This window comes from Tachypleus tridentatus, chromosome 1, assembly GCF_004210375.1.
Source record: "Tachypleus tridentatus isolate NWPU-2018 chromosome 1, ASM421037v1, whole genome shotgun sequence".
NCBI classification, from domain to species: domain Eukaryota; kingdom Metazoa; phylum Arthropoda; class Merostomata; order Xiphosura; family Limulidae; genus Tachypleus; species Tachypleus tridentatus.
Window position 1 is genome coordinate 16,699,739 of NC_134825.1, and position 25,737 is coordinate 16,725,475.

The window sequence follows — 25,737 nt, forward strand, 5'->3', positions numbered from 1 at the left end:
AATAGCAACAAGTGCTGGAAACATAAGAAAAGCTCTCCCCAAGAGCATCATCGATGTTCTGTACACCAACAACTTTTGCTCATTGAGAAGCAAGAAATTAATCAAAACTCTCTCTCGTTTTGACGTCTGATGAGTTGGACATGGCCATGTGCCTGCTGGAAAGCAATGCGATTGAAAGGTGTGGGATACCTGTAAAAGAAATCTGTTTCTAAGCTTTCCAACAGGCAATATTCCACTATGGATGAGGATACCGTGGAAAACGTGGAGGTTATGGGATGGAATGAATAGGTATGTGGACTATACTATTAGTTGCTGTCTTTCATTCGTCTTTCATCAATAGATGAAAGATGAACAACAGCAGAATAAAGTTCTCAGAGAGTGTTCCTCAATCTTCTACTCTGACACACTAATCGGGTGGCAAAGGTTGTAGCCAATTTCCCACAAAATGATAGAAAAATGGTCACTGCCCCGTGGGTTATTGTCAACAAAAGTGAGGGAGAACAGATAGATAGATTAATAATAAAGAGGAATAGATGGACTAGGCACATGAAAATAGGTAAATTAACAGTATTGAAGAGGAAAAGGGTGTGAACACAGAGCATATACTCCATAGAACCATCTATTGGAAAGTAAACGAGTACAGTGTTGCAGCGTTAACATATATGTGTAACCCTTCATATGATTCAACGTTTTTGTCTTAATAGATGTTCACAGTTGGAATGTGTAAACCAGCACGTATCAGTGTTGTTATACGAGGGCTGTTCAAAAAATACGCGGACTGTTTGAATTGCGCGGCTCCAGTTGGTTCCAGGGGAATCTGCTTGGTGTCGCTAGGTTTGCACAGATCAGCTGATTACGACGCCATTTCCCGATTGCAGATATCTTCATTTGTGTATTAGCTACGCGGTTTTAAGTGAAGTTCGATTTTTTCGTTTGGCGGATGTCAGAATGAATGACCTGAAGGAGCAACGATTCACTGTGAAATTTTGTGTTAAACGTGGAAACTCTGCGACTGAAACTTTTGCTATGCTTAACACGGCTTACGGTGATGTTGCTATGAAGCGTACGGCATGTTTCAAGTGGCATGAACGTTTTAAGGATGGTCGACAGTCCATTGAAGATGATGAGCGTCCTGGACGTCCTTCCACGTCAACTGACGACCCACACGTCGACAAAATCAACACCCTGGTGCGGGCAAATCGACGTCTATCAGGGAGCTTGCTGAAGAGTGTGGGATATCAGTTGGATCTTGTTACGAGATTTTGACCGAAAAATTGAAGATGCACCGTGTTGCTGCGAAATTTGTGTCTCAGAACTCATGTGTTTTTGGCCAAACACTCGATCACTGTTCTTCCCCCCCCTACTCACCTGACCTTGCTCCTTGAGATATTTTCTTGTTCTCCAAACTCAAAAGACCCTTGAAAGGAAGAAGATTTGAGACGATTCCCGAGATTAAGGCAAATGCGACGAAGGAGCTGGAGGACATTACAAAAGAAGCGTACCAGGACTGTTTCAACAAGTGGAAACACCGTTGGGATAAGTGTGTGCGTTGGGGAGGAGAGTACTTTGAAGGGATCCCAGACCTGTAACTTCTAAATAAAGTACATTTTGTTTTATGACGTCAGTCCGCGTATTTTTTGAACAGCCCTCGTATAGACACACATGTAACAGCACAGTAAGACTAGAACAAACTTACTTTATATCCCACTTGACAACTCATACTCTGTTCATTTCTTCCGTTGTCACACGGCAGTTGACGAAAATAGGTGTCACAAACGTCATCGTTCAGCAGCGCCACGTTGTGGGAACTGGTTCGTGTCTGCAGCCTGGAACAGAACATGTAAATATTAATATATTTATTGTTGTAAGGTATATTTTAAATGTTATAATTCTTATGCTAGATAGAGGGAGCTGTTGACCGTAAGTATCGACGTTAAAATAGACCTAATAATCGAGTGTAAAGTGTTGTATGTGTTAAGATACGTTATATATACGGACAGCACTCGAGTTGTAAAAACATTAAGGAGGAACTCGTGATATTCAGAAGTACATAACAAATTTTATATCAGTAAAGAAACGATGTGCCTTCTTTCTGTCAACATGGGAAGTAATGCTTCTCACCGTTAGAACTATGAAAACGGAATATTTTTTCAAAAGCAGAGTAAGCTGAAAAATAATTAAGGATATACATGTAGTCAGTATAGTGTTGAGCTAAGAATATACATGTAGTCAGTATAGTGTTGAGTTCAGGATATACATGTAGTCAGTATAGTGTTGAGCTAAGAATATACATGTAGTCAGTATAGTGTTGAGTTCAGGATATACATGTTGTCAGTATAGTGTTGAGTTAAGAATATACATGTAGTCAGTATAGTGTTGAGTTAAGAATATACATGTAGTCAGTATAGTGTTGAGTTCAGGATATACATGTAGTCAGTGTAGTGTTGAGTTAAGAATATACATGTTGTCAGTATAGTGTTGAGTTAAGGATATACATGTAGTCAGTATAGTGTTGAGTTAAGAATATACATGTTGTCAGTATAGTGTTGAGTTCAGGATATACATGTTGTCAGTATAGTGTTGAGTTCAGGATATACATGTAATCAGTATAGTGTTGAGTTAAGGATATACATGTAGTCAGTATAGTGTTGAGTTCAGGATATACATGTAGTCAGTATAGTGTTGAGTTCAGGATATACATGTAGTCAGTATAGTGTTGAGTTCAGGATATACATGTAGTCAGTATAGTGTTGAGTTCAGGATATCATGTAGTCAGTATAGTGTTGAGTTCAGGATATACATGTAGTCAGTATAGTGTTGAGTTAAGAATATACATGTAGTTAGTATAGTGTTGAGTTAAGGATATAAATGTAGTTAATATGGTGTTAAGGATATGAAATATAAATCTAGTTAATACGGTGTTAAGGATATAAAATATAAATGTAGTTAATATAGTGTTAAGGATATGCATGCAGTTAAGGAGTGTTGAATTATATAAAATAGAGAGGGTTAAGATAGAGGGTAGAATTAGTATTTGGATCTACGTGTTTTGTGGTCCTTATTGAGTTATGTTGTACAATAAGTTGACTTTATGCTATCCCTAGTACTGTGTTTGAACTTCATTCTTTACGTAGATCTATAACGATTTACGACAGTGTGCTAGCATAGAAGTTTCTAGAGACTTGAAAAGCGGAGCTAAAGTAATATGTTCTTGGAACGTGTACTGAACGCCGAAATATTTTTGTCAGATAAGTTAACAGAACTCGCCATCGAAATAACAATGCTGTAACAGTATAAAAACATAACATAAAAACTCAGTTCAGTAGAATATAAAATTACCAATAGTATCAAGTAAACAAGTGAAGAATAAGACACATCCACGTGCTCTGTAAACTAATACAAAATGAAACTGAGGGAAATGATATTACAGGAACCAAATGGAAGTTAACAAAGACGATGATAGAAAAGGATGTTTCGAAAGATGCAAGATTAGAAAAGTCTTTGTCCTCCTAAGAACAGGTTCTAAGAAGTTTCCATGAACCCTTTAATTTTTCTGAAACTATTTCCTAAAGCCATACAAAGACAACAGAAGAATAAAATTCCAAAGACATTCAGAAGAGTGTGGAAGTTTTGGATTTTTGCTGTAGTATGCAGTAGCACTACAACTGTGGCATAAGTAGAGTTCAACACTGGTATACGCTTAGTACAGATGTGGTATAAATGGAGTACAACTCTGGTATACGCTTAGTACAGATGTGGTATAAATGGAGTACAACTCTGGTATGCGCTTAGTACAGATGTGGTATAAATGGAGTACAACTCTGGTATCAGCTCTCAAATATAGTTTCCCATTGTGTTTTCGTTATACGCTCCCAGGTCACAAAAGCAAAGTTTGAAGAGAAAAATAGGTCTTTTCCATTTACTTTAGGCATAAGCACTTGGTAAATAATACTTTCTGCCAGAAACAAGAAAAATTAAAAATTGTGTAATCTCTTCTTATGAAACTAAGATAGTTTACACTTAAACAGAAATGTTTGTCATGCCGTTTCGTCTTTAAATTCATAAATGTAAAGGAAAAAACAAAATATGAACTTCGAATGCTGAGAACTCTGAGAAGTGACTTCATATCTCCAACAACCTTCAGACTAAAACAATCAGAGAACTCAAAACAACCCAGTTGTGGTCTTTGCTCTCACCATTTATAAAGAACACGTGCTCTCCAAATAGTTAAAGCTTGCGATTCTTGCTAAATGTAGCAACAAATATAATCCATAGGTTTGATGTAACAGATTCTTTAGAATTCTTGTAATCTGTTGTGATGCCGTCCAATGACTCTACAATACATTTGAAGGCTTATAACGATAAAAACTGGGTTTCGATAACCGGGGTGGGCCCAGCATGTATAACTCATTTTGCAGCTTTGTAATATGACCTCAAACAAAACCAGTTACGTGCATGTTGAAACATAAGAGATGCCAGTTATAATTGGAACAGGTAAGGACAAACCTATTGTTACTTTATACACAACTGATTACTACGGAAGAGTTCACAGAATCATAGTAGATACAACCAAATTAAACAAAAATCAGGTAAGCTACAACTACTTGCATGAAAAAATTTAAAAATTTGTTTAAAAGTAAGATATCATCATTTACTGATGATGATGTCCACAATCACCAATAGGTCATACCCAGAGTTATTCCACGGAGTTTCCAAATACATAATCTGGAATGTCCTTTCAGACCCATTATGTCAGGTATTAAAACAGGCTTTGAACAGAAGTCCTCTGCAGTGTATTTCTACGCATGCCCAAGTTGCAAACTTTGATAGATTGGATTCACTGCCGGAAGGCTTTAATATATATATATAAATATTGTACCAATTCATCCACTCAAATGTCCAAATTATATAACAATCTAGCAATGAAACTGACCTACAATTACAGAAAACTTTTGCAATTCAGTTCATAAAACTCGCCCTGAAGAAAAAAAGAACAGGCTTTGCCTCTGAATCTTAAACTCTAGCTCATAGTTACTTTAATATATGACCCTATTTATGACTAATACAAAGTTTTAATCTAGTCCATCCTCGTCATGAGATATTTATGGGATACGGCCGAAAATATCGATAAAAGTGTTATTAAAAATTAATGATCCAGTACATTCTACACATTACTAGTTTATTGGCGTGTTGCTTTAAGACACAAAATGCTTTGAAACTTTTTCTTTGCACAATATTGTCTTTATTAATTCATAAACTGCTTTTTAGACTGTCTTACCTTCGCTGAAATAATTAATAATTAATTTGACGTCGAGAAGAATTATAGGGGAAATTCAGATAGATGAGTAACGTGTTTTAACAAGTTTTGTCATAATTAATATTAACATCCTGGTCAGAACTAGTTATCTACTGAGAGCGAAACTAATAGCCAACTTGGTAATGGCTATATATAATTAAATATGCTCGTATTGAGTTCTTATAAAGGGTATAATGCACTGTTTAATCAGTTGGGTACTCTCGTATAGATAATTAAATATACTGTTATTACGTTCTTATGAAGATTATAGTGAGTCGTTTCGTCGGTAGGGTACTAGGTGGTTAATGATGTTTTCACATAACATTCTGTTTACTCCAAGACATTAACTTTGTTAAGAGTTAACTGGAGAATATCCTCAAAAGTAGACAAACAAACCTCCATACTGAAGATATGAAACGATATCTATAAATATCAACTATAATAACTTGAAACTTAACGAAAGGCTTAAAACAAAAAGAAATTTATAGAAGAAAACAAAAACAACTGAACGTGTGTATTATCATCAAATATGCTTATCACAAGTCATTCGTGGTCTGTTTCTTTGTTTATCTCTCCAACCAGTAAACCTTCTTGTCATCATTTCATACTCTTGAAATCGTCTTTGAATAGTTCATTTCGACATATGTCATTTCCAGACCTGATCTTTGAAGATTTTCATACTTCACTTGGTTTTATCATTCTCTTTCACGAACAACATTTTCAAGTGTACATAATTATCTGGTAGTTTGGTTATAAACACGAAACTTACCTTTCAACCCTACAATTATATTAGTCATCATTACCTATCTTTCAACCCTACAGTTTTATTCGTCATCATTACCTACCTTTCAACCCTACAGTTTTGTTCGTCATCATTACCTATCTTTCAACCCTACAGTTTTAATCAGTTTTAACCGTCAGTTTCATTTATCCTACCTTTCAACCTTACAGTTTTATTCGTCATCATTCGTCATCATTACCTTTCAACCCCAGTTTTATTCGTCATCATTAGTCTTTAACCCTACAGTTTTTCAACCCTACAGTTTTGTTCGTCATCATTACCTATCTTTCAACCCTGAACAGTTTTATTTTCAACCCCTTTGAACTTAGTTTTATTCGTCATCATTACCTACCTTTCAACCTTACAGTTTTATTCGTCATCATTACCTACTACAGTTTTGTTCGTCTTTCAACCCCTACTACCTTTTTACAGTTTTATTCGTTCGTCATCATTACCTATCTTTCAACCCCGAACAGTTTTATTCGTCATCATTACCTACCTTTCAACCCTACAGTTTTATTCGTCATCATTACCTACCTTTCAACCCTACAGTTTTATTCGTCATCATTATCTATCTTTCAACCTTACAGTTTTATTCGTCATCATTACCTACCTTTCAACCCTACAGTTTTATTCTTCATCATTATCTATCTTTCAACCCTACAGTTTTATTCGTCATCATTACCTATCTTTCAACCCTACAGTTTTATTCGTCATCATTACCTGTCTTTTAACCCTACAGTTTTATTCGTCATCATTACCTACCTTTCAACCCTACAATCATTTGACGATAGTATTTAGATCTTTTAGTTTGGCCTGAAGTTAAGATATTTTTTCAATATTTCAGTCTACTCCGTATATTTTATATTATAGAAGTTTTTATGTTCTTGCACAATGAGACGTGTAAAACAACTTCAAGTTTTTATGTTGTTGCACAATGAAATGTGTGTGAAAGAATGCTTCAAATCTTTATATTTTTACACAGTGAAGTGTATGTGAAACAACTCTTCAAGTCTTTATGTTGTTGCACAATGAGATGTTTGTGTGAAACATCTCTTCAAGTCTTTATGTTGCTGCACAATGAGATGTTTGTGTGAAACAATTCAAGTTTTTATGTTGTTGCACAATGAGATGTTTGTGTGAAACAACTCTTCAAGTCTTTATGTTGTTGCACAATGAGATGTTTGTGTGAAACAATTCAAGTTTTTATGTTGTTGCACAATGAGATGTTTGTGTGAAACAACTCTTCAAGTCTTTATGTTGCTGCACAATGAGATGTTTGTATGAAACAATTCAAGTTTTTATGTTGTTGCACAATGAGATGTTTGTGTTAAACAACTCTTCAAGACTTTATGTTGTTGCACAATGAGATGTTTGTGTGAAACAACTCTTCAAGTCTTTATGTTGTTGCACAATGAGATGTGTGTGTGAAACAACTCTTCAAGTCTTTATGTTGTTGCATGGACAATGAGATGTTTGTGTGAAACAACTCTTCAAGACTTTATGTTGTTGCACAATGAGATGTGTGTGTGAAACAACTGTTCAAGACTTTATGTTGTTGCACAATGAGATGTGTGTGTGAAACAACTCTTCAAGTCTTTATGTTGTTGCACAATGAGATGTTTGTGTGAAACATCTCTTCAAGTCTTTATGAACATCCTTGAAGATGGAGAGCGTCAGGAAAATAAATGAACTTGAGGTCAAGTTCGAATTAATTGCAATAAATTTAAAATACACCCCCCTATCGAGAAAGTTTCAGAATTGTATTAAGAAATAACAAAATATAAAAGTTAAAAGAAACTTTGTACTTTCACAGTTGTAAGACGAATTATGAAGGTTATAGCAACGAAACAATGTGTTGGTTTTATCAAGTACTTTAATAAATTATAAAGTTCAGGTTTATTATACTGAGCTCAAAATACCTTTCTTTAACTTCTAAAAGTCAGTGTGTGTCCTTTTATTATAACAAATAGAACATCGAACTATGTGCTGTGTCCACTTAAGAGAATTGAACCCCTAATTATAGTGTCATAACCTGAAGACTTACCGCTGGCCCACTGGGGGACCTGAAAGTGACTTCTTGAGATAAGTTTGATATATATATATATTTACATTAGACATTTCGATACGTGTATACAGCTAAAACTAAAGAACCTTTGGTTTAGTTACTCAATATTTAAATCACGTATAACATCCTGCAAGATACTCAACCAATATTTTATTGGTTATATTAACCAATTTAGTTTATTAACTAAAGTTAATATAAATGTAGAAATGTCAAGTTCCTTGTTCGATGTCTTTTGTTTAAAAGTGCCAAATCTAGCTTAAAGTTTATATGCTATGTTCGTAACAGTAACGTCTTTTAAATGCTTGTATGTCTCGAATAGTTGTCAAAACTTTAAACGGTTGTATCTCTCAAACCGTTGGTACGGTTTATGACGAAGTTCACACATACATTAGTGCTTTTTTTGTTTTTGAATTTCGCGCAAAGCAATACGAGGGCTATCTGCGCTAGCCGTCCCTAATTTAGCGGTGTAAGACTAGAGGGAAGGTAACTAGTCATCACCACCCACCACCAGCTCTTGGGATACTCTTTTACCAACGAATAGTTGAATTAACCGTAACATTATAAAGCTCCTACGGTTGAAAGGGCGAGCATGTTTGGTGCGACGGGGATTCGAACCCGCGACCCTCAGCTTACGAGTCGAACGCCTTAATCCACCTGGTCATGCCGGGCCCTACTAGAATTAATTTCACTTTAGTTATAATTGTTGAAAGAAAATCGATAATGGAAAGAGCGTGTGTTGCTCATAGATCTGTAAAATTTACACCTCGTGCTATATAAATTTACTAATATTTAATTTTACTCTATGTAAATAACCTACTGCCTGGTATAAAATAACTTTATTATATACTGAAGGTAAAATAAAAATAGACAATCGGAAAGTTCAAAACATTCACGAACAAAGCTTTTGTCCAAATTAATGAATCTTACTGGATGTTCAATATTGCGCTTTAATTGACAGAAAATAACTATACGAAATTTATTTGGTATTCTAGCAACTGAACAAAATTAGAGTGGTCAACATTCGTGTTCTAAATTATATAATATAGAAAATGTTAAAAAGAAAAACAAACCTTGACGGAATAGTTGGACAGAGCTCAAATGGTGTCACTTGCCAACCTCCAGTCCACTCAGTTTGCGTTGTTCTGTCGCACTGTGCCATGTTGTCTGAGGTTCGAGAAGAATTATCTGACGCCATGTTAGGCTTTACGGAATCTCGACGAAGAACTTCGACAATAATCGGTTCCTGAGCCTTACAAAAAGCATCTACTGCCTCTTCTTGGCTGGCATTAGACATGTCTTGTCCGTTTACCTAGAAAGTTGTAAAATAACTGGATCAGAGAAATAAATCCAACAAAATAATTTTAGTTTAGAGAAATAAACTTAACAAAAATAACTTTGGGTTTGTTTGTTTTTTAATTTTGCGCAAAGCTACACGATGGCCATCTGTGCTAATCACCCCTAATTTATTAGTGTAAGACAAAAGGGAACGAAGAAAGTCATCACTATCCACCACCAACTCTTGGGCTACTTTTTCACCAACGAATAGTGAGATTGAACGTTACATTATAACGCTCTCACGCCTAAAAGGGCGAGTATGTTTGGATGTTTGGTGTGACGAGGATTTGAATCTGTAACCCTTAGATTGCGAGTCAAACTCCTTAACTACCTGGCCTTACTGGGCCAAACTTTGGGTTAGTTGAATAAAGATAACAAGAAATAACTCTGGGTTAGTTAAATAAACATCGTAAATATCAACAACACTTCATCTGAGCAAATAACATGAGTATAGACGAGGTCTAGATGGCGTCTTTATAAAATGGTGTGAATTTTATATATTTCTCTTATGGTGCATAGTAGGGCATTACTGACTCACGAACTACTCTGATAACTTGTTGAATGTTAGGGTTTACTGTGGGTAATAGTCTTAACAACTTTACCATAAAATACAAAATACATTTGTATGATAAACGCGTTCGACTAACAGTTCTTGTGAACTTAATAAAACCAGTTGATGACGCCTACGTATTGAAATGAACAATAATTTATTGTAAAAAGTTAAAGGCAAATATGCAATTAATCTCTTTATATGTTTCTGTGGAACACGTTCCATCAAATATACGATTAAATATTCTACATGTTTCTGTAGAACATATTCCATCAAATATACAATTAAAAACTTTACATGTTTCGATGAAACACTGTTTATATAAAGATGGTTGAACATGTTCCACAGAAACGTGTTGAGTTGTTAACTGTATATTTGCCTTCAACTTTTTACTATAAATTATTGTATATGTTAGAATGTAGGAATCGTCAAATGATGGTATTTAACAAACGCATGATACAAACAAAGGCATTCAACATCGAATTATTTACAACATATTGGATTCATATAAACTATATTATATGTTAAATTACTTTTCTTGAAATAAACGATGTACCAAAGCTCTTTCGAAGAATATATGTTAGCACATTGCATTATAGTAAATCGCATAAAATTTTGAATGTTAAAAAAACAAACAACGTTAGGCCTTCCAGTCCTTCACTGGAAACAATATTTAATTCACAATTCGCTCGACTGGTGTGAGTCACTATAATACTGACGTACAGTTTAGGTATTTCCTATTGATAACATTTAACTACTGAAACTCTTTGCGACAGGAAACGTAAGACTTACGTAGAGATCCATAAACTACAAACTGACTGAACGACAAGCGAAATGATTTGTTATAGATTACTTTTGAAACAACGGACTGTACAAACTCGGTATAAAATAGCTACTGATGGTGTATGAATAATTTAGAAACACCATGGTGTATAAACCTAGTAAAAAGTAACAACAAATTGTGTAAGATTAATGAATAAACAACGGGCCCTACAAACTTGGTACAAAATAACTACAGGTGGTGTAAAAATAAGTTAGAGACACCAAACTGTATAACCCTTAAAAATAACGACATGTAAGGTTAATTACGATACAACAAAACATATAAAGCTGGATTGAACATCAAAAGCGGCAAGCAAAAACCGTGCAAAATTACATTTTTTTTTTTAAATAATCGAATCCTTACTTTCTTTGCTTCTGGATTACGTACTTTTGAAAAAATATTTAAAGTCTCGATATTTATAATAAATTAAACACAGTATTAGATGTAGTTTTTATCCACTTTTAATGTGTTAATTCAGAGGTTTTTATAAGATGAACTCCACCAGCGATGTATTCAAACCCTGTATGATTTTCAAGCTGACTTAGTTCCAGCAATAATACAAATATAAAATAGGATGAATATCGAGTGAGTCCGGCCCGTTACATTAATTTTCAAACAGCTAAAGTCCAGGAGATAAAGAACATGACGGAGAGCTGAGAGAGAATGCTATTATAGTTCATATTCTCGAAGCACAACCTGGTGACTCGTGTAAGCGACGATGAAATCAGATTATTGAATAATAATGAGGAACAGAAATGGGCGGAACTTTTAGCTTATTTGGTAAAATTTTACAAACCTCTAACTTTCAATACAATGGTTTCACAGAAATAGCAGTTGTGTATCGGAGACGAAATGAAAATGGAAGTTGAAATAATGAAAAAAAACGTATCTAAATATAATAGTAAATGCTTTGTTTAACAAAACAGCTGACATTTTATTAATCAGTAGAATATTACAGAACAAGATGTGTTGACTACAAAAATAGTAGAATATTGTGGAACAAGGTGTGTTGAATAACAAGTAGAATATTGTGGAACAAGGTGTGTTGAATAACAAGTAGAATATTGTGGAACAAGGTGTGTTGAATAACAAGTAGAATATTGTGGAACAAGATGTGTTGAATAACAAGCAGAACATTGTAGAACAAATTGTGTTGAATAAACAATAAATTATTGTGGAACATCGTCTGTTGAATAACAAGCAAAATATTGCAGAACAAATTGTGTTGAATAAACAATAAATTATTGTGGAACATCGTCTGTTGAATGACAAGCAAAATATTGTAGAACAAATTGTGTTGAATAAACAATAAATTATTGTGGAACATCGTCTGTTGAATAACAAGCAAAATATTGTAGAACAAATTGTGTTGAATAAACAATAAATTATTGTGGAACATCGTCTGTTGAATGACAAGCAAAATATTGTAGAACAAATTGTGTTGAATAAACAATAAATTATTGTGGAACATCGTCTGTTGAATAACAAGCAGAATATTGTAGAACAAATTGTGTTGAATAACCAATAAATTATTGTGGAACATTATGTGTTATTTTCTTTCTCTAGAGTTCCTGCTGCAGAAACACTTCTTAATTTATATTTGAGGTTTTATTTTTTGCTACACCTGAAATACATCTCGCGCAACACAGACTTGGCTGGGTAATCTCCACCATCACTTAGAGCGAAGTGTACTAACCTAGGTATCCATGATAAAGAAGTGAGAAAGGTTTTGTGAAGTTTGATTTATTGATTGAGTTAACTAACGTTTTCTGGTAACCGCAGAGAGATGTACAATGTTGAAACACAAAGAAACTGTTCAGTGAACGTAGTTCTGGTTTTACACGGATAACTACTTTCTATTCATGTACATATTCTACACGTTTTTATTGAACCCTAGGACATTTGATTAAAAATCGGAAGTTCGAACCCTGTGACTAAATATACTCATCCTTTCAGAAGTATGATCGTTAGAATGTGGCAGACAATCTCACTATTCGTTGGTAAAAATGTAGTTCCCAGAGCTGGCAGTGAGTAGTGTTGAATAGCTTCTTGCCCTCTGGTCTATTACTTCTAAATTAGGTACAGCTAATGTATATAGCCCTCGAGTAACGTTGCGCGAAATATAACAAACAAGTTTACTTTACTGAGGTATGATATGGGCAAGAATTAGGAAAACAGTATCATAAATGTTGTTTATTCGCTTCTTTTAATTTCGCAAAACGCTGTTAGAGGGCATAGCACGCTATCTGTCTCTGATTTAGAAGTGACAGACTAGATGGAAAGCAGCTAGTTGACATTACACCTAGGTGAATAGTGGTATTGACTGTCATATTAAAATAATGAAAAAGGAGGGTATATTCGGTGCGAGGATTCGAGCCCGTCTCCCACAGATTGCACATACGACCTGGTGACTAACATGTTTCCACGAGGACCTCTCACGTGCTCAAACATTCTTTTGGTCAAAATATTATAGCGTCATCTTCTTGTCATGCGAAACACTGGAAAAACAACGCTCTAATGTTTTGCTGAAATATTCTGATTGTCGGCCAGTTATTCAATATTCGATCACTATTTTCTTTTAGTCCCCCTCTATATGAAATACAACCGTCCTGTCTGTATCCGTATTTGTACATTGAAAATCTACTTGGCCAGAAGATCCGACATGATAAATTATCTCCTTCTATTTCCTTGCCAAGATAATTACACGTCACAAGTTTTGGTAATTGCGGCTAATTAAACGTTGGTGAACACAGTAAATCTACTGAATTTAATAAACTCGTCAAGTGACAACGGAAGAATAAACTTAGGATGCAGATATCTACCAACACGTTTAAAAAATACAAACAATTGAACACAAGCAGTGTCGCCAACAAGCGATGAGACGTTGTACCAGTTAATGTGACATATAGCTTATAACAGGTTAGAAAAGCATTTTAGTACGGAATTGTGAAGAAATAATTACATTTATGACGTTTTGTAGCCTCTATAAATCATAAAAAATAAATAAAAATTCTGTTCTTTTGGAATTTTTCTGACAGGTTTTATAACAGGCCGAGTTATTAATATATTTTACAAAAAAATATTTCCCTTCGGTGTACTGAATCTATTTACTCATTGCTAACGGAGTTTTAATGACAGTATTTAAAACTAAAACGTGGGTCCTTGGTGATTTTTAGCCCCCCAGTGGCTCAGCGGTAAAAACGCTAAAACCGGGTTTCGATACCTGTGGTGGGCAGAGCACAGATAGCTCATTGTATAGCTTTGTGCTTAATTCAAAACAACAACCTTGGTGATTTTACTGATAAAGTTTTACAGCAAGTTAGATGCTTAATTTGTGTTTTTTTTTCTTTAACGAAGAAACATCGGGCTATCTGCCGAGCCCACCGAAGGGAATTGAACCGCTGATTTTAGCGTTGTAAATCCGTAGACTTACCGCTGTACTAGCGCAGGGCTAGATGCTTAATGTTTTCACCAACATGTTTACAACAGACTGGGTTCTTGATGGTTTTGCTGACATGTTTACAACAGACTGGGTTCTTGATGGTTTTGCTGACATGTTTACAACAGACTGGGTTCTTGATGGTTTTGCTGACATGTTCACAACAGACTGGGTTCTTGATGGTTTTGCTGACATGTTTACAATAGACTGGGTTCTTGATGGTTTTGCTGACATGTTTACAACAGACTGGGTTCTTGATGGTTTTGCTGACATGTTTACAATAGACTGCGTCCTTGATGATTTTGCCGACAAAATCAAAGTAATACAGCATTTAAACCATAAGTAATTTATAATTGGAAAACAAGATACTTCACTACATGTCGTGGTTATACACTGCAGGCCAAAATCTTAAGGCCAATGAACATAAAGACAAAATATGCATTTTGCGTTGTTAGACTCAACCACTTATTTGAGTAGAGTTTTGAAAGATGAAAATAAGAAAAGGGAAAATAATATTAAAAACAAATTAGCATTTAATAGGAGAATTGTGAACACTACGAAATTAGTCTAAATACTAGCTGGTTAAAAGTTTAAGACCATACTGAAATGAAGTCCTAAGCAGACTAGGAAATGGCCACCAAGAGGTCTCAGTAGTGAGTTGCACGGCCGTCATTGCGAATAACTGCAAACATTCGCTTTGGCATGGTCAATATAAGTGTTTGTAGAAGGCTGGCTGGAATGTTATTCCAAGGGGGTGAAGATGGCTTCATGAAGATCATGCACTGTTTGGAATTAAGGTCCATTTCTATAGACTTCCCGTGTCATCCACCCCCAAGCATTTTCAATGGGGTTCAGTTCAGGCGAACACGCTGGATGGTCCAAAAGAATCACGTTATTTGCCATGAAAAAGTCCTTTGTTCTGCGGGCATTGTGGATTGCAGCGTTGTTTTGCTGAAAGACCCAGTCATTTCCACGCAAACGAGGGCCTTCAGTCAATAAGGATGCTCTCTCCAACATGCCAATGTAGGCAGCTGCTGTTTGACGCCCCTGCATAATCTGAATCTCCATTGCTCCACGGAAGGAGAAAGCACCCCAGATCACGATTGGACCTCCTCCACTGTGTCGTGTAGAAAATGTCAACAGTGGGATATCCTTATCGTGCCAGTAACATTGGAAGCCATGTGGACCATCCAGGTTAAATTGTTTCTCATCAGAGAACAAAACCTTCGTCCACTTTTCTACGTCTCATGTTTGGTGCTTATCAGCAAAGTTTAACCGAGCTGTTTCGTGGAAGTAGGCGTGGCCTTTGAAGACGTTTACGGTTTTTAAAGCCTTTCTCTTGTAGATGCCGTCTTATTGTTCTTGAGCTGCATTCTGCGTCCGTTAGGGCCTTAATCTGGTTCGACGATCGGCTGGTGTCTTGCCGGATAACCCGTCGAATCCTCCTGCTCAACGCCGGCGAAATTTTCTTGGTCCGACCACTTGAAATTCTCGTTCCGTATCCCTCAGGATCTTTTAAGAAATTTGCAATAAAAGATTTACTACGCCCAATCTCATCAGCGATGGCACGTTGAGAGAGACCTTGCTTTTGCAGCTCGACAATTCTGCCACGTTTAAACTGTCAACGTTAAGCCTTTGCCATGTTTTTACCCATTGTAACACAGTAGATGTCATAGGGAGATGTTGAAAATGCTAATGCTTGAACACAAATGACTAAATTTCGTTACGTGTTTACCGATTAACGCTTCGTTTCAGTATGGTCTTAAACTTTTGACCAGCGAGTATTTAGGCTAATTTCATAGTGTTTACATTTTCCCTATTATATGCTAAAAATTTTCTTATTTTTATCGACCATGCCAAAGCGAATGATTGAAGTTATTCGCAATGACGGCCGTGCAACTCACTACTGAAACCTCTTGTTGGGTATTTCCTACCCTGTTTAAGACTTCTGTTTGGTATGGTCTTAAACTTTTGACAAGCTATTAAATGCTAAAAAGGTTTTTTTCTCTCTTTTCTTATTGTCATCTTTCGAAGCTCTACTCAAATAAGTGGTTGAGTCTAACAACGCAAAATGCATATTTTGTCTTTATGTTTATTGGCCTTAAGATTTTGGCCAGCAGTGTATGTTTCTAAGACATAAGAGCAGTATATCATAAAACCAGGTTTAGTACATATGATATAGTACTAGAATAATCTAAAATCAACTACATTTGATTACAACATGAAATCGGTATATAATTTTAATTTTAATGAATAGCCATTACGGCATAAAAACTGGCTATATTGAAACGAAATACGAAACAGTTATGATATATAAATCACTCATATGTAATTAATATGTCAGGTGAGATTAAGAAAACCCAGTTATATGTAATTAGAATAATGTTAGTGTCAGATTTTGTCTTTATGTTCATTGGCCTTGAGATTTCGGCCAGCAGTGTATTTATTCAAACCATAATCGGACGAAATGAAAACAGACGAGGCAAAAGGGCAAATAAATAAAATGAAATCATTCCTCCAACACATAACGTTTGTTAGTTTCTAATTAAAGTTTCTCCTCAAATAAAACAACGGCAGTAAATACATGTATCCATGTGTATGTGTGTCTGTGCTCTATATGTAAGATAAATATCATGACAGTCATAAAGATATATATAAAAGATGTTAATAAACAAATATGTACATATAAATACATCTATACTTATACAGTGTTAATCCAAATATATTTATTTCTGCTACAATAAATAGTTGTGATTTAAGTGGTTTTTGTTTTCTTTGAATTTCGCGCAAAGCTACACGACGGCTATCAGCGTTAGCCGTCCTTAATATAGCGGTGTAAGGCAGCTAGTCATCACTACTACCTGGACCACCACTGGACTACTCTTTTACCAACGAATAGTAGGATTGACCGTCACTTTATAACGTCGCGGCTGCTGAAAGGGGAAGCATGTTTGGTGCAACGGGTGTGCGAACCTGCGACCCTCAGGTTAGGAGTCGAACGCCCTAACCATCTAGCCATGACGGTCCGATTTAAGTGTTATATTACTGCTATTAACTAAACACGAACAGCAAACCAGTTACAGTTATAAGTGTTCTTTTCTGTATTTCGATCTCTTCTGTTGCGTTTGATATAACCTATTTATACCGTTAATTTGTTTTCAGTGGTATATAGTTATATATATTTAACAGGTTTTAACTGACAAACCAGTTTTTAATTTTTAACAATATCTTGTGGTGCAGTTTTGCTGTTCTAATGGTAAATTATTGCACAGCCGATTTAGTTTGCTTTAGATACTGTAGTACAGTTTTTCTATTTTTAATAGTATCTCATGGTACAGGTGATTTAGTTTGTCTAGGATCCTGTTATAGAGTTTTTCTGTTTTGATGGTCACTATAGTTTCAATATATAATGGAATAAAATATTTTTCATTAACGTACAAACTTCATAATCCATTTTCGGATGACTTCGCACGTTTCTTCTTTTCACGTTGAATAAATATTTAATTATCAAAGAAAATTCAGAAAATTTTTCTCTTGTTATTGTTTTTATAGGAAAATGTTACTTCGTTAAATTAAGTGAACCAATGAACACAAACTGAGTTTTTCTTTCCGTAAAAAAGAACAACAACAACCTTCGTATGTTGATTACAGGAAATCACATTCATTGTAACTTAAGGTGTTGTGATATTACAACATTCAGGTTGACACTCACTGTAACTTAAGGTGTTGTGATATTACAACATTCAGGTTGACACTCACTGTAACTTAAGGTGTTGTGATATTACAACATTCAGATTGACACTCACTGTAACTTAAGGTGTTGTGATATTACAACATTCAGGTTGACACTCACTGTAACGTCAGGTACTGTGATATTACAACATTCAGGTTGACACTCACTGTAACTTAAGGTGTTGTGATATTACAACATTCAGGTTGACACTCACTGTAACTTAAGATGTTGTGATATTACAACATTCAGATTGACACTCATTGTAACTTAAGGTGTTGTGATATTACAACATTCAGGTTGACACTCACTGTAACTTAAGGTGTTGTGATATTACAACATTCAGGTTAACACTCACTGTAACTTAAGGTGTTGTGATATTACAACATTCAGATTGACACTCACTGTAACGTCAGGTACTGTGATATTACAACATTCAGGTTGACACTCACTGTAACTTAAGGTGTTGTGATATTACAACATTCAGGTTGACACTCACTGTAACTTAAGGTGTTGTGATATTACAACATTCAGATTGACACTCATTGTAACTTAAGGTGTTGTGATATTACAACATTCAGGTTGACACTCACTGTAACTTAAGGTGTTGTGATATTACAACATTCAGATTGACACTCACTGTAACGTCAGGTGTTGTGATATTACAACATTCAGGTTGACACTCACTGTAACTTAAGGTGTTGTGATATTACAACATTCAGATTGACACTCATTGTAACTTAAGGTGTTGTGATATTACAACATTCAGGTTGACACTCACTGTAACTTAAGGTGTTGTGATATTACAACATTCAGATTGACACTCATTGTAACTTAAGGTGTTGTGATATTACAACATTCAGGTTGACACTCACTGTAACGTCAGGTACTGTGATATTACAACATTCAGGTTGACACTCACTGTAACTTAAGGTGTTGTGATATTACAACATTCAGGTTGACACTCACTGTAACTTAAGGTGTTGTGATATTACAACATTCAGATTGACACTCATTGTAACTTAAGGTGTTGTGATATTACAACATTCAGGTTGACACTCACTGTAACTTAAGGTGTTGTGATATTACAACATTCAGGTTGACACTCACTGTAACTTAAGGTGTTGTGATATTACAACATTCAGGTTGACACTCACTGTAACTTAAGGTGTTGTGATATTACAACATTCAGGTTGACACTCATTGTAACTTAAGGTGTTGTGATATTACAACATTCAGGTTGACACTCACTGTAACTTAAGGTGTTGTGATATTACAACATTCAGGTTGACACTCACTGTAACTTAAGGTGTTGTGATATTACAACATTCAGGTTGACACTCATTGTAACTTAAGGTGTTGTGATATTACAACATTCAGGTTGACACTCACTGTAACTTAAGGTGTTGTGATATTACAACATTCAGATTGACACTCACTGTAACGTCAGGTGTTGTGATATTAACTTAAGGTGTTGTGATATTACAACATTCAGGTTGACACTCATTGTAACTTAAGGTGTTGTGATATTACAACATTCAGGTTGACACTCATTGTAACTTAAGGTGTTGTGATATTACAACATTCAGGTTGACACTCACTGTAACTTAAGGTGTTGTGATATTACAACATTCAGGTTGACACTCACTGTAACTTAAGGTGTTGTGATATTACAACATTCAGGTTGACACTCACTGTAACTTAAGGTGTTGTGATATTACAACATTCAGGTTGACACTCACTGTAACTTAAGGTGTTGTGATATTACAACATTCAGGTTGACACTCACTGTAACTTAAGGTGTTGTGATATTACAACATTCAGGTTGACACTCACTGTAACTTAAGGTGTTGTGATATTACAACATTCAGGTTGACACTCACTGTAACTTAAGGTGTTGTGATATTACAACATTCAGGTTGACACTCACTGTAACTTAAGGTGTTGTGATATTACAACATTCAGGTTGACACTCACTGTAACTTAAGGTGTTGTGATATTACAACATTCAGGTTGACACTCACTGTAACTTAAGGTGTTGTGATATTACAACATTCAGGTTGACACTCACTGTAACTTAAGGTGTTGTGATATTACAACATTCAGGTTGACACTCACTGTAACTTAAGGTAACATTGTGATATTACAACTGTGATATTATAATATTCAGGTTGACACTCACTGTAACTTAAGGTGTTGTGATATTACAACATTCAGGTTGACACTCACTGTAACTTAAGGTACTGTGATATTACAACATTCAGGTTGACACTCACTGTAACTTAAGGTACTGTGATATTATAACATTCAGGTTGACACTCACTGTAACTTAAGGTGTTGTGATATTACAACATTCAGGTTGACACTCACTGTAACTTAAGGTGTTGTGATATTACAACATTCAGGTTGACACTCACTGTAACTTAAGGTGTTGTGATATTACAACATTCAGGTTGACACTCACTGTAACTTAAGGTGTTGTGATATTACAACATTCAGGTTGACACTCACTGTAACTTCAGGTACTGTGATATTACAACATTCAGGTTGACACTCACTGTAACTTAAGGTGTTGTGATATTACAACATTCAGGTTGACACTCACTGTAACTTAAGGTGTTGTGATATTACAACATTCAGATTGACACTCATTGTAACTGTGATATTACAACATTCAGGTTGACACTCACTGTAACTTAAGGTGTTGTGATATTACAAATTCAGGTTGACACTCACTGTAACTTAAGGTGTTTGATATTACAACATTCAGGTTGACACTCACTGTAACTGCTTAAGGTGTTGTGATATTACAACATTCAGGTTGACACTCACTGTAACTTAAGGTGTTGTGATATTACAACATTCAGGTTGACACTTAAGGTGTTGTGATATTACAACATTCAGGTTGACACTCACTGTAACTTAAGGTGTTGTGATATTACAACATTCAGGTTGACACTCACTGTAACTTAAGGTGTTGTGATATTAACAACATTCAGATTGACACTCACTGTAACTTAAGGTGTTGTGATATTACAACATTCAGGTTGACACTCACTGTAACTTAAGGTGTTGTGATATTACAACATTCAGGTTGACACTCACTGTAACTTAAGGTGTTGTGATATTACAACATTCAGGTTGACACTCACTGTAACTTAAGGTGTTGTGATATTACAACATTCAGGTTGACACTCACTGTAACTTAAGGTGTTGTGATATTACAACATTCAGATTGACACTCATTGTAACTTAAGGTGTTGTGATATTACAACATTCAGGTTGACACTCACTGTAACTTAAGGTGTTGTGATATTACAACATTCAGATTGACACTCACTGTAACTTAAGGTGTTGTGATATTACAACATTCAGGTTGACACTCACTGTAACTTAAGGTGTTGTGATATTACAACATTCAGGTTGACACTCACTGTAACTTAAGGTGTTGTGATATTACAACATTCAGGTTGACACTCACTGTAACTTAAGGTGTTGTGATATTACAACATTCAGGTTGACACTCACTGTAACTTAAGGTGTTGTGATATTACAACATTCAGGTTGACACTCACTGTAACATGTAAGGTGTGTGATATTACAACATTCAGGTTGACACTCACTGTAACTTAAGGTGTTGTGATATTACAACATTCAGATTGACACTCACTGTAACTTCAGGTGTTGTGATATTACAACATTCAGGTTGACACTCACTGTAACTTAAGGTGTTGTGATATTACAACATTCAGGTTGACACTCATTGTAACTTAAGGTGTTGTGATATTACAACATTCAGGTTGACACTCACTGTAACTTAAGGTGTTGTGATATTATTCAGGTTGACATTCAGTGTTTGATATTACAAACATTCAGGATTGACACTCACTGTAACTTAAGGTGTTGTGATATTACAACATTCAGGTTGACACTCACTGTAACTTAAGGTGTTGTGATATTACAACATTCAGGTTGACACTCACTGTAACTTAAGGTGTTGTGATATTACAACATTCAGGTGTTTGACACTCATTGTAACTTAAGGTGTTGTGATATTACAACATTCAGGTTGACACTCACTGTAACTTAAGGTGTTGTGATATTACAACATTCAGGTTGACACTCACTGTAACTTAAGGTGTTGTGATATTACAACATTCAGGTTGACACTCATTGTAACTTAAGGTGTTGTGATATTACAACATTCAGGTTGACACTCACTGTAACTTAAGGTGTTGTGATATTACAACATTCAGGTTGACACTCACTGTAACTTCAGATTGACACTCATTGGTGTTGTGATATTACAACATTCAGGTTGACACTCATTGTAACTTAAGGTGTTGTGATATTACAACATTCAGGTTGACACTCACTGTAATTCAGGTTGACACTCACTGTAACTTAAGGTGTTGTGATATTACAACATTCAGGTTGACACTCACTGTAACTTAAGGTGTTGTGATATTACAACATTCAGATTGACACTCACTGTAACTTAAGGTGTTGTGATATTACAACATTCAGGTTGACACTCACTGTAACTTAAGGTGTTGTGATATTACAAATTCAGGTTGACACTCACTGTAACTTAAGGTGTTGTGATATTACAACATTCTGACACTCATTGTAACTTAAGGTGTTGTGATATTTATTCAGGTTGACACTCACTGTAACAGGTGTTGTGATATTACAACATTCAGGATTGACACTCACTGTAACTTAAGGTGTTGTGATATTACAACATTCAGGTTGACACTCACTGTAACTTAAGGTGTTGTGATATTACAACATTCAGATTGACACTCATTGTAACTTAAGGTGTTGTGATATTACAACATTCAGGTTGACACTCACTGTAACTTAAGGTGTTGTGATATTACAACATTCAGGTTGACACTCACTGTAACTTAAGGTGTTGTGATATTACAACATTCAGGTTGACACTCACTGTAACTTAAGGTGTTGTGATATTACAACATTCAGGTTGACACTCACTGTAACTTAAGGTGTTGTGATATTACAACATTCAGGTTGACACTCACTGTAACTTAAGGTGTTGTGATATTACAACATTCAGGTTGACACTCACTGTAACTTAAGGTGTTGTGATATTACAACATTCAGATTGACACTCACTGTAACGTCAGGTGTTGTGATATTACAACATTCAGGTTGACACTCACTGTAACTTAAGGTGTTGTGATATTACAACATTCAGATTGACACTCATTGTAACTTAAGGTGTTGTGATATTACAACATTCAGGTTGACACTCACTGTAACTTAAGGTGTTGTGATATTACAACATTCAGGTTGACACTCATTGTAACTTAAGGTGTTGTGATATTACAACATTCAGGTTGACACTCACTGTAACTTAAGGTGTTGTGATATTACAACATTCAGGTTGACACTCACTGTAACTTAAGGTGTTGTGATATTACAACATTCAGGTTGACACTCACTGTAACTTAAGGTGTTGTGATATTACAAACATTCAGGTTGACACTCACTGTAACTTAAGGTGTTGTGATATTACAACATTCAGGTTGACACTCACTGTAACTTAAGGTGTTGTGATATTACAACATTCAGGTTGACACTCACTGTAACTTAAGGTGTTGTGATATTACAACATTCAGGTTGACACTCATTGTAACTTAAGGTGTTGTGATATTACAACATTCAGGTTGACACTCACTGTAACAGATTGACACTTAAGGTGTTGTGATATTACAACATTCAGGTTGACACTCACTGTAACTTAAGGTGTTGTGATATTACAACATTCAGGTTGACACTCACTTAAGGTGTTGTGTAACAGGTTGACACTCACTGGTGTTGTGATATTACAACATTCAGGTTGACACTCACTGTAACTTAAGGTGTTGTGATATTACAACATTCAGGTTGACACTCACTGTAACTTAAGGTGTTGTGATATTACAACATTCAGGTTGACACTCATTGTAACTTAAGGTGTTGTGATATTACAACATTCAGGTTGACACTCACTGTAACTTAAGGTGTTGTGATATTACAACATTCAGGTTGACACTCACTGTAACTTAAGGTGTTGTGATATTACAACATTCAGGTTGACACTCACTGTAACTTAAGGTGTTGTGATATTACAACATTCAGGTTGACACTCACTGTAACTTAAGGTGTTGTGATATTACAACATTCAGGTTGACACTCACTGTAACTTAAGGTGTTGTGATATTACAACATTCAGGTTGACACTCACTGTAACTTAAGGTGTTGTGATATTACAACATTCAGGTTGACACTCACTGTAACTTAAGGTGTTGTGATATTACAACATTCAGGTTGACACTCATGTAACTTAAGGTGTTGTGATATTACAACATTCAGGTTGACACTCACTGTAACTTAAGGTGTTGTGATATTACAACATTCAGGTTGACACTCACTGTAACTTAAGGTGTTGTGATATTACAACATTCAGGTTGACACTCACTGTAACTTAAGGTGTTGTGATATTACAACATTCAGGTTGACACTCACTGTAACGTCAGGTACTGTGATATTACAACATTCAGGTTGACACTCACTGTAACTTAAGGTGTTGTGATATTACAACATTCAGGTTGACACTCACTGTAACTTAAGGTGTTGTGATATTACAACATTCAGGTTGACACTCATTGTAACTTAAGGTGTTGTGATATTACAACATTCAGGTTGACACTCACTGTAACTTAAGGTGTTGTGATATTACAACATTCAGATTGACACTCACTGTAACGTCAGGTGTTGTGATATTACAACATTCAGGTTGACACTCACTGTAACTTAAGGTGTTGTGATATTACAACATTCAGATTGACACTCATTGTAACTTAAGGTGTTGTGATATTACAACATTCAGGTTGACACTCACTGTAACTTAAGGTGTTGTGATATTACAACATTCAGATTGACACTCATTGTAACTTAAGGTGTTGTGATATTACAACATTCAGGTTGACACTCACTGTAACGTCAGGTACTGTGATATTACAACATTCAGGTTGACACTCACTGTAACTTAAGGTGTTGTGATATTACAACATTCAGGTTGACACTCACTGTAACTTAAGGTGTTGTGATATTACAACATTCAGATTGACACTCATTGTAACTTAAGGTGTTGTGATATTACAACATTCAGGTTGACACTCACTGTAACTTAAGGTGTTGTGATATTACAACATTCAGGTTGACACTCACTGTACCTTAAGGTGTTGTGATATTACAACATTCAGGTTGACACTCACTGTAACTTAAGGTGTTGTGATATTACAACATTCAGGTTGACACTCATTGTATTACAACATTCAGGTTGACACTCAACTTAAGGTGTTGTGATATTACAACATTCAGGTTGACACTCACTGTAACTTAAGGTGTTGTGATATTACAACATTCAGGTTGACACTCACTGTAACTTAAGGTGTTGTGATATTACAACATTCAGGTTGACACTCATTGTAACTTAAGGTGTTGTGATATTACAACATTCAGGTTGACACTCACTGTAACTTAAGGTGTTGTGATATTACAACATTCAGATTGACACTCACTGTAACGTCAGGTGTTGTGATATTACAACATTCAGGTTGACACTCACTGTAACTTAAGGTGTTGTGATATTACAACATTCAGATTGACACTCATTGTAACTTAAGGTGTTGTGATATTACAAC

The 25,737-nt window shown here is 35.4% G+C and overlaps 1 protein-coding gene across 4 annotated transcripts in view; it reads right to left on the minus strand.

Moving 5' to 3' along the window:
* The window catches only part of LOC143243870 (PDZ domain-containing RING finger protein 4-like), a 283,466-nt gene that overhangs the window by 18,307 nt on the left and 239,422 nt on the right, over window positions 1-25,737 (minus strand). For all 4 annotated transcript variants that reach the window (XM_076487620.1, XM_076487638.1, XM_076487629.1 and 1 more), the window contains exons 2-3: window positions 9,216-9,454; window positions 1,697-1,826 (exon numbers count right to left, since the gene is read on the minus strand). In XM_076487620.1, coding sequence (XP_076343735.1) covers window positions 1,697-1,826; window positions 9,216-9,454 — 369 coding nt within the window. The remainder of the gene's footprint in view (window positions 1-1,696; window positions 1,827-9,215; window positions 9,455-25,737) is intronic.